Below are 15,174 nucleotides of genomic sequence, written 5' to 3'. Positions count from 1 at the left end.
CGCACTCAGTACCTGGCGCCCTAGGCGGCCTTGGGGGTGGTCGAGTGCACCAGCTCAGCAGTGTGGTCTGGTCTCAGGGGCCCTGCCTGGCTCATCTCGCCTGCTATGAAACAGGCGCTGGCTTCCCGGGGCCTGGGTGTGCAGCCTCAGGGCAGCTGCTGCCAGGAGGCTGCTCCCAGCCCTCCCCTCTCCTGGACTGTGTCCGCCCAGGGGGCAGGAGCAGAACAGGGCCCTGGGCGTCCTCTTCCCCTGCAAAACCCTGCAGCTCCTGCCAACTGCCCCTTGACAGCACCCTGGATGGGCCCCTCCCTGCTCTCCGCTCACACCTGCCTTTCCCCTGGCCCTCCCGATCCCGGGCGGGCAGGGGGGTACTGTCCATGGCGCTCAGTGAGCAAGGACCCCTGCCTGGCCGTCAGCTCCACTTTGCTGGCTTTCTCAGAGCGCCTCCTAGGACACAGACCCAGCTACACTGATCCCCTCCAATGTCCCCAACATGGCCCCAAAGCCTCAGATGAGCCCCACTGCTGCTGACCTGCTTAGCTTCATTCCCTGCATGTCCCCAACTCCTTTATCTTCCCTCCACCACCCACCTCCCCTCGCTCTTCTCCCTCCCACCCCTCACCTCCTTTCTCCCCTCCTCCCCTCTGCCTCCCACCTTCCTTATGCCTCCTACCACCCCTCCCCCTCCCATCTCCCCTCCATCCCCAGATCTTCCCTCCACCCCCACCCTCTCCTCCACCCCACCCTCCCCTCCACACACCCCACCTTCCCTCAGCCCCTTCCCCTCCAACTCCCCCCATTCCTCCATCCCCCCATCTTCCCTCCATTCCCACAACCCTCCACCTTCGACTTCCCAGCCACAAGACCCCAGGAGACTGAGCTCTGCTCAGCATTGCCCCTCAATTTCCTCAGCTTGGATATTCCCCCTAAAACAAATCTGTCTTACCTCCATTCTCGGGTGAGTTGCTGCCTCCCCCTGGAAGCTCCTCCCCAGCAGGGTTCTAAGGTTCCCCCTGTGCTCCCACTGCCCCATCTCCCCCATTAGGGTGCTGGCACTTGGGGTTGTCACCATCTGTCATCCTGCTGCCCCCCTCCCCTGCTTGGCACCACACCTAAGGGGATTCCACAGAGGTGGATGAATGGGGGACAAGGCACAGGGGCTCCATGGGGCCACCCCCTTCACGCAGGCCCTGAGTTCACAAGGTTCCCGTCGGTGTCAGATGCCCTCGTCGCCCAGCTCTGCACTGGGCACGGCGCCCCCTCAGCCCCTCTTTGCCCCAGGAAGGAAAATATTACAATATAAAAACACTGGGTCTGTCCCTCTGGCCTTAACCATACCCCAGCTCAGGGACGTTGGGCAAGTGACTCCTCCCCTCTGAGCCTTACTTCCCTCCTCAAAAAGCAGAAATGCCTCCCCCCTGGGATCGGTTTAAGGATAAGTGAAAAAAGATGGTCACTACGGCGCCCAATCAAGGCTTAGCAAACAGCAGGCTCTCCAGCCCAGGTGCCCTTTCGGTTCCAGACGCGCAGCGGCCGCCTGAAACTTGACGCCCATCGGTCCACTAGGGGGCAGTGTTGCCCCCTCCCAGCGCAGCGCACAGAGCGCGGGGGGGGGGGGGGGGCAGGGGCTAGTCCGGGATTTCTAGTGAGGCCAGGGGTGGCCTGAGCCTCCCTGAGGCCCCCACCCAGCAGGTCCATCAGCCCCCGAGGGCAGAAGTTCAGGGGCTGCAGGCTGTTGGGAGGGAGACGTGCCCAGGGGCTTCCCCAGATCCTGGGGAGAAGGGGCGGCAGTTAGGGGAATTGAGGCAGTAGGGACAGTGGTTAGAGCAGGGTTTCAGAAGCTGAAGGCCAGTTGCAGAGCTGGCCCCGCGCTTCCGGTGCTCCCCTCCTGGAGCCTCAGTGTCCTCATCTGTGAACACGGACTTGATAGACCCTCTTACTCACCCGAGGGAGGCGGTGGCTGGGGGTCCGAACAGCTTGTTTGCTGCATGGCTTAATACCCCGATCAGGGTGTGTTTGTGTGTTTGCCAGGACCCTGTCCTGTCAGTTTGGCAGCCCCCCCACCAACAAACTGTCCAGCGAAAATGATCAACTTGGGGGGGTGCACCCCAGGAATTGGCAGGCAAGATGTCACAAGGTGGTGGGCCAAGCGGGACAGACTCTCCATTTAATGACGAAAGCCACATATATCTCAGAACAAGAGTCTGGGAGACACACACACTGACTCCCCATGGGGACTCGCATTTGTGGTTTTCAGACCTTGTAGATACTGCAGGGGGCCAGAAAGTTCCTTCAGTGGTTGGTCCTTCAAGCCCCATTGTCCTTGCTTGACAGCCCTTAGGAGAGACTAACTCCTGGGGAAGAGCAGTGAACTGTCCTGGGGGCCCCTCCTACCGGCACCAGCACCTCGGAGACGACGATCCAGTAAAGGAATGGGGACTGAGCCCAGGGAGTGTTGACCGGACACAAAGGAACATAATCCCACCCACACCTCACCAAACTCTCACCATAAAAGAAATTGCAAAAGCACACCCTACCCTACCCTGGGCCCTGCTTCTAGAGGGAACTGGCAGGGACTCCCAGGCCTGGCCATCAATGGGACACAGGGGAGCTTTTTAAAAATGCAGATGCCCAGGCCCCCCGCCCCCAAATTAGCTGAACTGGACTCTCTGGGGTGGGTCTAAGAAATTTGCCTTTATTAGAGCCCTGGATCTGGAAGGTCATTTGGTTTAGGAACCTGGACTGAGTCTCCCATCGCTCTTCGCGACGAAGAAGGAATGTGCTTTTTAATGTTCTGGTATTTGAGTGGAAGGTTTTCTATCAATCTTGACTTCTCTACGTGGTCCAACAGCCACTTCCCCCAGAAATCCAAGGGGCACACACGCACTCGTGTGTGCACACGCTTATGCAAACACACACAGGCCCGCGACGCCCAGGATCCCATGTTCAGCGGGTTGCCAAGAAGCCAGGTCCCCGGGGCCTATCACAATCTTGAAGGGATGCCCAGTCCCCCAGGTACAGTCACCGTGGCTCGTGGCCCGTGGTCTGGTGGCTGAGGAGGCGTCCACGGCGGGTCACAGGTGGCGGGCTGCTTCCCAGATGATTTGCAAGGCCATGGAGGCGCAGGGGAGCTGGGCCACGGTGTAGGCCAGGGAGCGAGTGGGCGCCCGCAGCTTGCCCAGGTAGGCCACGGTGTGCACCATGCGGCCCAGGAAGAAGACGAGGAAGTGCATCCGGGCGACGAAGGGGTCAGGCCCCAGGACGGAGTAAATGAAGCCCAGGAACAGGAAGGGGTAGATGGTCTCCATGTCATTCCGGTGGGCTCTGGGAAGGCAAGGGCAGGCGGTCAGCCGGGGTGAGCAGTGAGCGTATCGTGGAGGCTGGGGCCCCCTGCCCGGAAATGCCCCGCGTCACCGGGTGCCAGACTCAAGTCCATTCACCGCCAGGACAAACGGACACCACAGAGACAGGAGAGACGGCCCCACTTATGGGCTAGTAGCCACCACAGACAGCAGGCTGGGGTTCTCTTGCCAAGCCCTAGGTCTTTCCAGGACTGGGGTCCGGCCACACGCCCCACCCTCTCCCCATCCGGCCTTGGACACCAGGTGGGAAAAGTGGGGCTCTGAGGGTCTGAGAGCCAGGGTGGGGCCTAGGTCAGCCTCGAACCTGTGCCCTTTACCACTAGGGCAGGCTTCTCTGAGGCCACCCTCCTTCTGAATGTAGGTGCCTGGGCCTTCCTGAGTGACACAGGCTAGAGCCCAAGAGCCTGCATCCAAAACCCTCGCCTGTCTTATTCTGCCCCATAACCCAGCAACCCTCCTTCCCCTTCCAGGGATCATGGTAACAGAGCTGCACGCACTCCGAGCCGACCCATCGCTGGGCGCCGGGGAAACTCTTCATTTCATCCGTGCTATCCTGCTTCCTCTTTGTTGTGTTTTGTTTAAAATGATCAAGTGTGTGAGTATGTGTGGCGGTGCCGGTGGAGGGGGGGCGTGGAAGGGCTGTGCACAACCCCCGCCATAACTAAATGACCAAGAAAGAAAACTCACCCACTTCTGCTAAGAGTTGGTTCACATTTTCCATGCCTCCCGCTACCGGGCAGCTTCCTTGGGGAGAGGTGGGAAGGTCAAGTCCCGTAAATTAGAGACTGAGCCAGTGACTGATGGCATGTTCAAAGAATAAACAAGATCCCAGCACCGGGGCTGTGACCTCCCCCAAGGCCGGGCCGCATGTGTTGAGGCATGGAACCCAAGCTCCTTCTCCAGGCCCTTCCAGCTGGAAGGCGTCTCACCGATGCTGTGCCAGGAGGCCAGGCCCAGTCCAGCAGCTCCTGTGTGCGCCCTGCCGCAGAGCCCTCCTCTTCCCTGCCGCTTGCCAGGAGAGCCCGAGGCCAGGGCTGACCTGGGGCTTAGGGAATCGGGTGGGCTGCTCAGGGCCGGGAGGAGGCCTTCATTGGCAGCCCAGTGCTGCAGGGGTCTCTGCCTCTCGACGGGGGTGGGGACCAGGGAGGAGACGCTTGCACCAAAGCCTGACTGATAAGGGGTCATCCACAGGTCGTCCCTACAGGGGAAGAACTTTCCAGGGAGTGAGATTGGCAAATGCAAAGGTGGGGATGAACATCGGGTGTTCGAGGCACAGGAAAGTGACCCAGGTGTCTGGAGTGTGGTGGCATGAGAGGGAGCGAGGCAGGATGGGAGCAGGAGAGGGGTCTTGTGAGGTGGGGTATGGAGCCTGGAATTCAGTCAGAGTGGATACAAGCTCCCGTTCACCCAGGGGGCCTGGATCTTCCTTAGGCCACACTCAGGACACAGCAGCTGGCGTCCATCCCCACATCCTGGAGCCAACACGAGCCCTCCTTTCCTGCTGAATTTCCACCACAGCTGCCAGCCTCAGGGAAAGCAAGTCCGCGGCAGGGCAGGTCGCACTGGGCTGGGGGGAAGGCTGCTGCTCCCCAGTGCCCAAGAGCGGGAGGCCAGGGAAAGGACTAGAAGGGGGAGACTAGGCGGGGGGCCGCTCCCCGATCAAGCAAGCCCCTCAGCTTACTCGTGAGGTACAAATGAGGGAGGGGACCGCAGGGGTCCCTCTAAAACCACTCTACCCTATGGAAATGGGGCTTGGTATCCCCACAATCCCCCTAACACTGTTAGAGGGACACCCCTGGAAAACCTACTTTGGAGGAGACGAATGCATGTGTCCCAGAATGTGGTTGCCAACCACAGATGACCCACCTGGACGAGCATTTCTGTCACACTTTTATTCTGAAGTTTCCAGAATAGTCTCACTAACAGACGAATCCCATTCATTCAGACACTTCTTAAAGCATGTATTCACTGAGGAGTGAGTCAGATTTTAGAAAGCTGTTAAGAGAGTCACCGGCCAAACCCCAAAGATGAGGGGGAGCAGGGTGGAGAGGAGGGTAGGATGGGCAAGGTGCACAGCCGGTGGGGCCCCCCACTCTGAGCAGTCCCCCCAGAAACCCGAGCAGAGGGGCTGAGCCCACCTCCCAGCTCCAGCTCTGGGGGAAGGGACGGAGGGCCTGAGGGTCACCAGTGAGGGGGGAGAGGTGGCTGGGGCCAAGAATGCCCTGGGCTCTGACTCTCAGTCCCCGGCCTGGCCCAGCCGTCATCCCTCCTCCCTTGGGTAGGTCTCAAACCACAGCGGGGGGGCCCCCACGAAACCACAAGTGGTGCCAAGGGCAGGGAGCTGTGGGGAAATCAAAGGTGAGGCAAGAAAACTCCTTCCCCTCCCTCGGGCCCGGATATGCACTGACAGACATGGAGGGAGTCACGTATAGGAGAGACGCTTGGGCAAAACGTGTCATTCCCATAATAACCACTTTTTCACATAAAAGTCACCCAAAGCCAATCCCCGCTGCTAGACTGGACTTGCTGGGACCTCCGGCGGCACCGGGCCGCCCCTCCCCCCTCCAGACGTTGCGCCACGGGCTGCTGGAGGGCAGGTGACGGGTGGGGAGAGGGAGACCTGGGGGGGGTACCCTGAGGGAGCTGGCAGGGACAGCTGCGGTCTGTCCTGCTTCCTGGACCTCCCCGTCGCCCGCACGGGCCGCATCGATGAATGACAGTTGCTCAATGTCAAAGGCAGGTATAAGGTGGAGTAAAATCGCGTTCGTGCAGAGCCCGGGCTCAGAGGGCCTGGGCAAGCCGGCTCTGCCTTCGGACCTCACAACACCCTCCTGGGGGGGCTGCTGGGGGCCCCGGGGCGTTGGCATCTACAAAATGCTTGGAATGCTGCCGTCCCCGAGGGGCTGCGTCTCTGATTCACCTGCCATCTTCCTCGTCGCCCTCACTGCCATCACCAGCCTCGACCTGGACACGACGGTTAAGGCTCATCTCACCCTCTCGGCTTTGCCAGCCTCCCCGACACCCCCGGGCAGGAGCCTGGGGTTCTGCGTGCTGCTAACCCGCCCCTGGGCCTCGGGGCACCCCCCACAAAAGGCAAAATGAACGCGCTGGATGACGTCTAAGGGACTTCTAGGGCTGCGATTTGGGGACCAATCTCCTGACAAACTGGTTCAGTGGGATTAGGCCCACACACTCCAAACAGAAACACTGCAAAGCGTGGGTCACGTGTGTGTCTTTTTTCTTTGGGGGTCACTCAGATACTTCCTCTCTGCAGTTTCATACGTGTAGACTCAGGCTTTGGCCCAAATGCACAGGAGACTCGGATAGGCTTCACGGAAGACCGTGGCTGGGTTTCATCGTTTCCCTCGAAACCTGGTTCCCGACTCCTCCCGGAGCGGGGCTCATGTTTCGGCTCTGGGGTGTTGCTAACTTGCAAGCAGATTCATCCTCCAAGAACCAAGACCTAAGGGCTTTCCTGTTTGTGCGGAAGGGTGACCCTGGCTGCACCATAAACTCTGGTCTAATATTTAACTAACTTTTGCTTCCAGAGCCTGTCCGCCTCAGGTTGCAGCCCGTTCTCTGGCAGTAGATGACGGATGTGTGCTGCTCTGAGCTCTGCACCTTCAAGGTGCCACGATGTTATGTGAGGTCAGGAGGAAGGGGAGGAGGAGCCCCAGGGGGCCAGGAGCCCCCAGGTCTGGCATGGTAAGTCCCCAGTGAACACTGTTATGTGCCAGGGTCCCCCCACGAATAAACACTTGCCGAGGATGTAAAACATGGTCTGATAAGAGGTGCTGGAAAAGTGCTGAACCGAATTCCAGCCATTTGAGCATCACTACTACAGATAGTGGGTCACTCTGATCAGAAGGAAACATTGTGTTGGGTAGGCGGAAACACCTTGTACCACGTGGGTCTGTTGTCGCTCCCTGGCTTGGTTACGGCCACCGAAAAGAAACCAAGTGTCCGACAGCTCATGTAACCACTCCAATGTCACAAGTAAGCTTTGCTACACAGAACCCCCGAACCCCGTGAGAGGCTAGGCACACCCCCTCGGTGGCTGCGGGAGCCGGCTCCGGCTACCCACAGTCTCAACTGCTCAGGTCCTTCTCTGCTGCCCTGGAGAGTCAAGCCCCCAGGGGGAGGGTGGGATACGGGTCACTAGTATGGACTAGTGTATGGGTAAGGCTTTGTCCACTGATGTACAGCGCCTTGCACACAGCAGGTGCTCATTACATGTCGCATGGATGAAGTACTACACACTGTAGTTAGATTAGAAAGGGTGCATCAGGGGCGCCTGGGTGGCTCAGTCGGTTGGGCGTCTGCCTTCGGCTCAGGTCATGATCCCGTTCCCAGGACCGAGCCCCTCGTCAGGCTCCCTGCTTGGTGGGGAGCCTGCTTCTCCCTCTCCCTCTGCCCCTCCCTCTGCTCCTCCTCTCTCTCTCTCTCTCTCTCTCTCTCTCTCAAATAAGAAAAAAAATCTTTAAAAAAAAAGGGTGGGACAGCAAAGAATTTTACTTTCTACATTTACTTTACACATTTCTGTAATTTTTAAAAACCACAAGTATGTCATTATGTTCAACAGCCAAGACAATTAAAAGGGAAAAAAAAAATCACTCTCTTTCAATAAAAGAATCTCTATTATTCATACGACGGCGTCCCACCCATTTCTGCCCGGGATGCACAGAAATGCACTGAGAACCGTGTGTGTGTCTCCCGTCTCCCTCCTGTGCAGCTACCCATCCTCCCACTTCTCCCCCCAACTCCGCAGACGGTTCCCCCCCCCCCCGAAATGCTGCCTTCCACTCTCCAGCCCGTTGGTCTGAACTAGAGCAAACTGCCCAAAACTGGGCCATTCAGATTGGTGACGTGAAATTAACACTGAGTCTCCGATGGGATTTTACACACCTGTCTCTAAAATACCATTTTTTTGAGTAACGTTTGCTGACATGGAAAATGCTCGCCAAATAATGTTAACTGAAAAAAAAAAAAATCACAACCCCAAACTGGGTATACGATGTGTACCTGATTTTATGGAAAACATTGACACAGAGGAGCTGGATGGAAACAGTGTTCGATGTCAGCGGGGATTAGAATGGGGACTGGTCTCCCTTTTGCCGCTGGGGGTTTGCAACAGGACCCAAGTTGTCTGCAACGGCCAGCCGTTCTGACTTTTATAATGAGGAAAATTGTTTTGGATGGACTGGGGGGTGCTAGGCATACAAAATGAGGTTCCACTTCGCTCCGAATACGGGAGATGCAAAGGAAAATCAAAACATGACGTAAATTTTCGCCCATCGCCTTGGCAGTGTAGCCCTCCAGAGGGGAAGCTCGGAGGGGGCAGGGGAGACCTCTCCCACACCCGTGGTGAAAGTAGATTTGTGACTATTCAGCAATACTCTTCACCCCGCTCGAATGCACCCCGCAGTTTTGCTCACACATACCCGCGAAGGCAATGCGAGGTTTGGATGCACTCTGTTCATACCCAGGAAAGACTGAGAACAGCCTTAATGCCCACTGGAGGGGAACGGGTCAGACAGCTAAGGGCGATCCGTTCGGCAGGGTAGCGGCCTAAAGCCTGCAGAGCTGAGCCAGCGGGTGACACCCCGCCGTGAGCTGATGGGTTACAAACCCTGTGAATGGATCAGCGGGTGAAGGGTGACCCTTTGGGGGCAAAAAGGAAAAAGCACGCGTCTGTCAGTGCAGGACGCGTCCCTGGGAAGATGCAGAGACACCGTGTTTTGCCCCCCGAGAGCGGAGCTGGGTAGGGCCTGGAGGTCAGAGGCCGGGGGGAGACGGGAGTTCTCACTGAGTGGCCTTCTCCAACTCTGGAATCCTGAGTCATGAGCTGGTATTACTTTTCCACAATTAATTAGAAATTGGATTGATGAATAAATGAGAACGGTCCGAGGGGACCAGGAAGGCAGAAGACCTCGGTCCTCTGGGTATCCCCCAGGTCCCGCTGCTCAGAGCTGGGCCTGGAGGGGCAGGCCGTGGCCAGGTGGAAGGGCAGGCCGTGGCCAGGTGGAAGGGCAGGCCGTGGCCAGGTCAAGGCCCCATAGTACTTGCCTGAGGCAGCGATCCACGTCCTGGTCACTCCGACAGTACTGGAGGCCTCCGTGTCTCAAGGCGTCCTCGGGGTTGGCAAAAGCCTGGAATAGATCAGCCGAGAATGACTGTTCGAGCTCCTACTATGTGCCAAGTGCTGGCACTCGCCACAAACAAGGCTGCTATGGACTGAACGTTTGTGTGCCCTGCAGATTCATATGTTGAAAGACAAACTCCAAGGTGATGGCATTAGGAGGTGGGGCCTTCAGGGGTGATTAGGTCATAGGGGTGGAGCCCTCGCGAATGGGATTAGTGCCCACTACCCCCCCTCCCCGAAAGCTCCCTTGCCCCTTCTGCCACCGGAGGACACAGTGAGAAGACAGCCAAATGTGACCCTGAAAGCAAATCCGAATCTGCTGGCACCTTGGTCTTGGGACTTCCCAGACTCCAGGACTGTGAGAAATCAATCTGTTGTTTGTAAGCCCCCCAGTATGATATGTTGTTACAGCAGCCAGAATAGACTAAGGCTAAGGCCCTCCTGCCCCTGCTCTTGGGAAGTTCACAGTCTGATTGGGGAATTGCCTATGAACCAGGGAAGACCAGGTGGGGAGTGTTAAAAAACAGAAGACAAGGTTGGCCTTGAGACTGGTCACAGGAGACCTGACCAAGTCTGGGGGTCAGAGAAGGCTTCTCTGAGGCAGGGCCAGTAAAGCTGAGGTTTGAAGGATGCAACAATATTAACCAGATGAAGAAGGGTTGGAGAAACAGCATTGAAGATACACAGAACAGCATGTGCAAAAGCCCTGGGGTCAGAAGATGGGCATGTTTGAAGAACAGAAAACCAGTGTGGCTGGAGTACAGAGAACAAGGGACAGAGGCCCAAGATGAAGGGTTCTGGAGGCACTCTAAGAATTTGGACTTTGAGCTACGAGCAATGAGAGGGTTTGATGGTTGAGGGCAGAGAACCCCAGTTCTGCACTGACTAGCTGCACATTTCATTTGAAGATTTATTTATTTATTTGAGAGAGAGAGCACTTGTGCAAGTGTGCATGGGGGTTGGGGGGGAGGGCGGGGGGGGGGGAGAGAGAGAATCCCAAGCAGATTCCCCACTGAGCATGGAGCCCAAGGTGGGGCTCGATCTCACGACCCCAAGATCCTAACCTGAGCCCAAATCAGGAGTCAGATGCTCAACGAGCTGAGCCACCCAGGTGCCCCCAGCTGCACATTTCTTAACTTCCCTGAGCCTCAGCTCCCTCATCTGTGAGCTCTGGATCAAATGGAGCTCATTTCCTACGTGAAGAGAGAAGGGGAGATCTGGAGAGGCCTTCGCACAATGCCTGGCACCACGAGGGCACGCGATGAATGGTCTGTGGACAGCAGAGACTGAAGGTCGCGCTTGGGTCCTCGGCCGCCCACGCCCTGCACTCACGTGCCTCTGGAAGCCAGCCGCGCCAACCCCACGGCAAACCTGGATGTCAGCAGCGGCTTTCTAACGTGCTCCTCTGACGGCAACTCCTGCCTCCTCTGACTCACGAGCCCTGCTGACCTCTGCCCCCGAGCGCTGGTTTGTCCTGCCTGGTGGGGCTGCCCCTGCCCCACCCCAGAAGTGAATGCGGCCCAGGCCCGAGGCCAGTCGCTGTCAGGATCAGAGCCCCCACACCCAGAATTCCTCTCCACTGGCCCTTCAGTCGTGGCATCACCAATTCGGATGGCTCTGGCCCAGAGTCCGTGGGCCCTTTGGAGGGAGTCCTAGGGCTGTTCAGGAGCTGTTCATGGAGGTCAGGTCCATGGGGTCGCTCACCCCTAAAGAGAACTGGAGTCAGAGCCCCTGGGGTCAGAAGCGGGAGTGTCACCTCCAGCTGGGACAGGGGGCAGGCCTCTGGGTGCGCCCCCACAAACAAGCTTCTGCTGCTGCCCTCGACTGTTAATAAGTAATGAGAACCAGCAAGGGGAAACTTCAGTTCTGTGCGAGGTACTGAACCCTCCCGGCACTGCCCTGACCATCCCCTGTTTACAGATGAGGAAACTGAGCTCCCGGACTTGCCCTTAGTCCACAGCTGGTGGGTGGAGGAGCCTGAGGCCCACGTCCATCCCCTTCCCAAGGTGTGGCTCCTGGGCTCTTTCCTGGTTGACGGAACACCGAAACAGAAACCAGAGGGAAGATCCCAGATGCTAAGGAGCTTCTGGGGACAGCCCGAGGGAAGCTTGCTTTCTTCCCCACCGACCAGGGAGAAAGGCACTCTCAGGCTTATCTCTTTCTATCCCTGAAGTCGCGTTAAAAGGGAAACTCTGTCGAGAACTCCCTCCCCCGCCCCCCGGGCAGCTTGTGGAGCCAGACAGCCCCCTCCGCATTCCTGGGGCAAACCCCCGCTAGGTGGTCTTCACAGGTAATGTCTCCTCTCAGCCCAGGGTCCTCACCTGGAAAACAAGGTGAAGGTAGTTCCCGCCTCCCCCCCCCCCCCGAGTCACGGTGGGGAGTAAACACTCAGCTTCAAGGAGGGACTTGATGGGTGAACGCAGCTGTCCCCGCTGGGTGCCTGCTGCTGGGTCCCCGCTGGGTGCCTGTATCCCATATCCAGGATGGACCAACGCGGGGGGAAGGCAGGGGCCACCCACGTGCCTGTGCCTCTGGGCGTTATCTGCGCAGGGAGCGGCTCCGCCTTCAACCCTGCCTGCACCTGTGTCAGGGGCTGAGTCTGACCCCCAGCAAGATCCCGGCGCCCCGGTGTCCACCCTGCCCCACTCGAGGCCAGAGCGAGCCTTGCCTGGCTTTGGAACTGGACAAAGGGGCACAGTTTCTGGAAATGATTCCTCTACTGAATAACAGGACAGCCGGCCAGCTTGGCCCGAGAAACTTCTCGGGATCTGGCTGTCCAAAGCGAGAGCGGAGTTGTTCTGAATGGGTCGGCCCACCCACCAGCTCACCCGGGCTCAAATCTCAGCCTCTTTATTGCTGTTTTGGCTCTGGGGCTTGGATTAGTGGGGGAAATTCCTCCTTGAAAATTCCAGTGGAGGGGCGCCTGGATGGCTCAGTCGGTTGAGCATCTGACTTTGGCTCAGGTTGTGATCTCAGGGTCCTGGGAATGGAGCCCTCTGGTGCTCCCTGCTCAGTGGGGAGTCTGCTTCTCCCACTCCCTCTGCCCCTCCCCCCACTCACCCTCCCTCCCTCCCTCTCTCTCTCTCTCTCAGATAAATAGATGAAACCTTCAAAAAAAGAAAGAAAATTCCAGTGGAGCCTGTCTGGGACCTGGCCTCTGGAGGCTGCCGTGGCTTTGTAAGCGCCCTTGCCAGTGAGTTGGGAATTTCCACTGAAGGGTTTCTCGGACTCCTGGGTCGCTAGTTCCCGCTCCACCCAAATACCCAAATATCAGATCTCCCATGCTGGGAAGCCACCAGGTCCAATGGAGGCTTTAGCCTGTCTCACTCCAGCCTCCGGGACCCGCTTCTCCGAGACACCCGCAGCCACAGTAGCACTCAGCCAGAACCCACCTGGTGGCCCAGAAAGTGAGTAAAAGCTCTTAAAACAGAGGACAAGAAGGTGCAGGCCCTGCCATCCCACAGGACTGGGAGAGGCACCTAGGTCCCCGGTCCCTCACACTCGGGCCCTTGAAAACACCTTGGCCAAGCCTCCCAGCCTGACAGCTTCCCGGCAGGGCAGCAAGAGAGCGCACGAGGGGATGTGGGGCTCGGGGTCCTGGGCAGCCTACCTTCTTCCGAAGCCGCACTTGGCCCGTGATGACAGCCACCACGTACATCTTGATGACCAGCAGTGTGCCACAAAGCAGGAAAGCCGAGAGCGCCTGGCCGCTCACCAACGCCAGGACAGGGGGAGGCATGTTGGTGGGCAGGCGGGAGCTCCGGGAAGACGGCGGAGCAGGCGTGCGGCCGTGTCTCCGGGAGCTGGAGGAGGCGGGGAGAGCCGCCAGGAGGCCTGTCTGCACTCAGCACCCGCCCACTCCAGCGCAGAGGCAGCTTCTGCCCCCAGATGCTGGGAGAAGCTGAGGGCTGAGAGGTGTCCCTGATCCAGCCTCCGGCCCCAGACGCCCCTCCCCGGCAAATCCTCAAACCCGTTCTAATCTGCTTCCTCATTTGTAAAATGGGGGTATATGGCAGTGCCTGCCTTCTGGGGGTATGTCAAAGCCGGACGCCTGGCAGGAGCTCCTCGGGTGGCAGACATTGCTGATTTATGCCTATTTCCCAGAGGGTCAGGGCAGGTGGTAGGCACGAGGACTGAGCTATCTGTCCCCACTCTCAGCCTGGACATTTGAACCACAGCCATACCTACGTGAGGTGACTTTGCTTTTTTGTAGTAGGTTGAATACGGGCCCCCCAAAGATGTCCGCTCCCCAATCCCCAGGACCTGGGGTTATGGCGCCATACCTGACAAAAGGGAACTTTGCAGATGGGATTCAAGTTAGAATCTTGAGCCGGGGAGATCATCCTAGATTATCTGGGTGAATCCAATTCGATCACAAGTGTTCTCCTGGGAGAGAGGCAGTAGGGAGGAAAGACATCAAGACAGGAACAGAGGTCAGAGAGGAGAGGAGACGCTATGCTGCTGGCTTCGAAGATGAAAGGGAGGTGGGCTGTCACCCAAATGATGCAGGTGACCTCTAGAAGCCGGAAAAGCCCAGGAAACAAACTCTCCCCTAAAGCTTTCGAAGGAACCAGCCTTGGGAGAGCTTGACTTTTCGCCCACTGACATTGGCTTTGGACTGCTAGCCTCCAGAACGCTAAGCTAGTAAATTGGTGTTGTTTTCAGCCATGAAATCTGGGCTGATTGGTTATAGCCACCATAGGAAACTAGAGAACACCCTTCTGTTATGTTCTGTAGCATCTCTGGGCAGGCGTACCTTGGAGATGTTGCGGGTTCGGTTTCCAACCACTGCAATAAAGCGAGTCCCGCCATAAAGCAGCTCAAAAGGAATTTTATTGGTTTCCCCGTGCACGTCAAAGGTATGCTTACACTACACTGTAGTCTGGTAAGTGTGCAAGAGCATTATGTCTAAAAAAGAGGGTACGTACCTTCAGCAAAAAATACTTTATTATTATTATTTAAAGGATTTTATTTATTTGACAGAGCGAGCACACAAGCAGGGGGAGCTGCAGGGACAGGGAGAAGCAGGCTCCCAGGGAGCCTGACATGGGGCTCAATCCCAGGACACCGGGATCATGACCTGAGCTGAAGGCAGACACATAACTGACTGAGCCACCCAGGCGCCCCCAAAATACTTTATTGCTACAAAATGGGAACCATCATCCTAGCTTTCCCTGAGTCATCCTCCCTGATCACAGATCGCTCTAACAAATACGGTAATAATGAAAAGCTTTGAAAGATTGTGAGGATTACGAAAATGTGATACAGAGAGGCAAAGTGAGCAAACACTGTTGGAAAAGTGGGGCCGACGGACTTGCTCAACAAAGGGTTGCCACAAACCTTCAATTTGTTCAGAAAAAAAACAAGAAACAAGCCCAAACCCACAGTATCTGTGAAGTGCAATAAAGCAAAGCACAATGAAATGAAGAATGCCTGCGCTTTTCTGGGAGACTCCCAGGCAAATGGTTTTATTATTTACAGGAACTTCCCGAAAGACCCATCAGCTCTTCAACAAAAACATCAACATTTTGCGCCGTCACATTCTTTGAATCTCTTGCTTCAAGACCCTCACCTTAATGTGCTCCCCCTCCTTCACCCCCTTTCCCAGGTTGGGGGCAGGACCTCCGCAAAGGCAGGAAATCTTGTCCCTTGCTTGTTTTGCCAGCACTG

At 57.2% G+C, this 15,174-nt stretch overlaps 1 protein-coding gene across 1 annotated transcript; it reads right to left on the bottom strand.

Annotated features, from left to right (window-relative positions):
- Nucleotides 1–2,138: 2,138 nt before the first annotated feature.
- Nucleotides 2,139–13,524, bottom strand: PTGES (prostaglandin E synthase). The gene is made up of 3 exons (XM_045771244.2): nucleotides 13,115–13,524; nucleotides 9,429–9,511; nucleotides 2,139–3,324 (listed from the first exon to the last, which is right to left on the bottom strand). Exons 1-3 carry the CDS (start codon nucleotides 13,241–13,243, stop codon nucleotides 3,075–3,077), a joined length of 462 nt encoding a protein of 153 aa, XP_045627200.1. The 5' UTR covers nucleotides 13,244–13,524; the 3' UTR covers nucleotides 2,139–3,074.
- Nucleotides 13,525–15,174: the final 1,650 nt, after the last annotated feature.

Source organism: Ursus americanus, chromosome 18 (genome assembly GCF_024610735.1).
Source record: "Ursus americanus isolate L20-20 chromosome 18, mUrsAme1.1.p, whole genome shotgun sequence".
Taxonomy (NCBI): Eukaryota; Metazoa; Chordata; class Mammalia; order Carnivora; family Ursidae; genus Ursus; species Ursus americanus.
The sequence above is the reverse complement of the archived record's forward strand: the minus strand, read 5'-3'. Positions and strand labels throughout refer to the sequence as shown.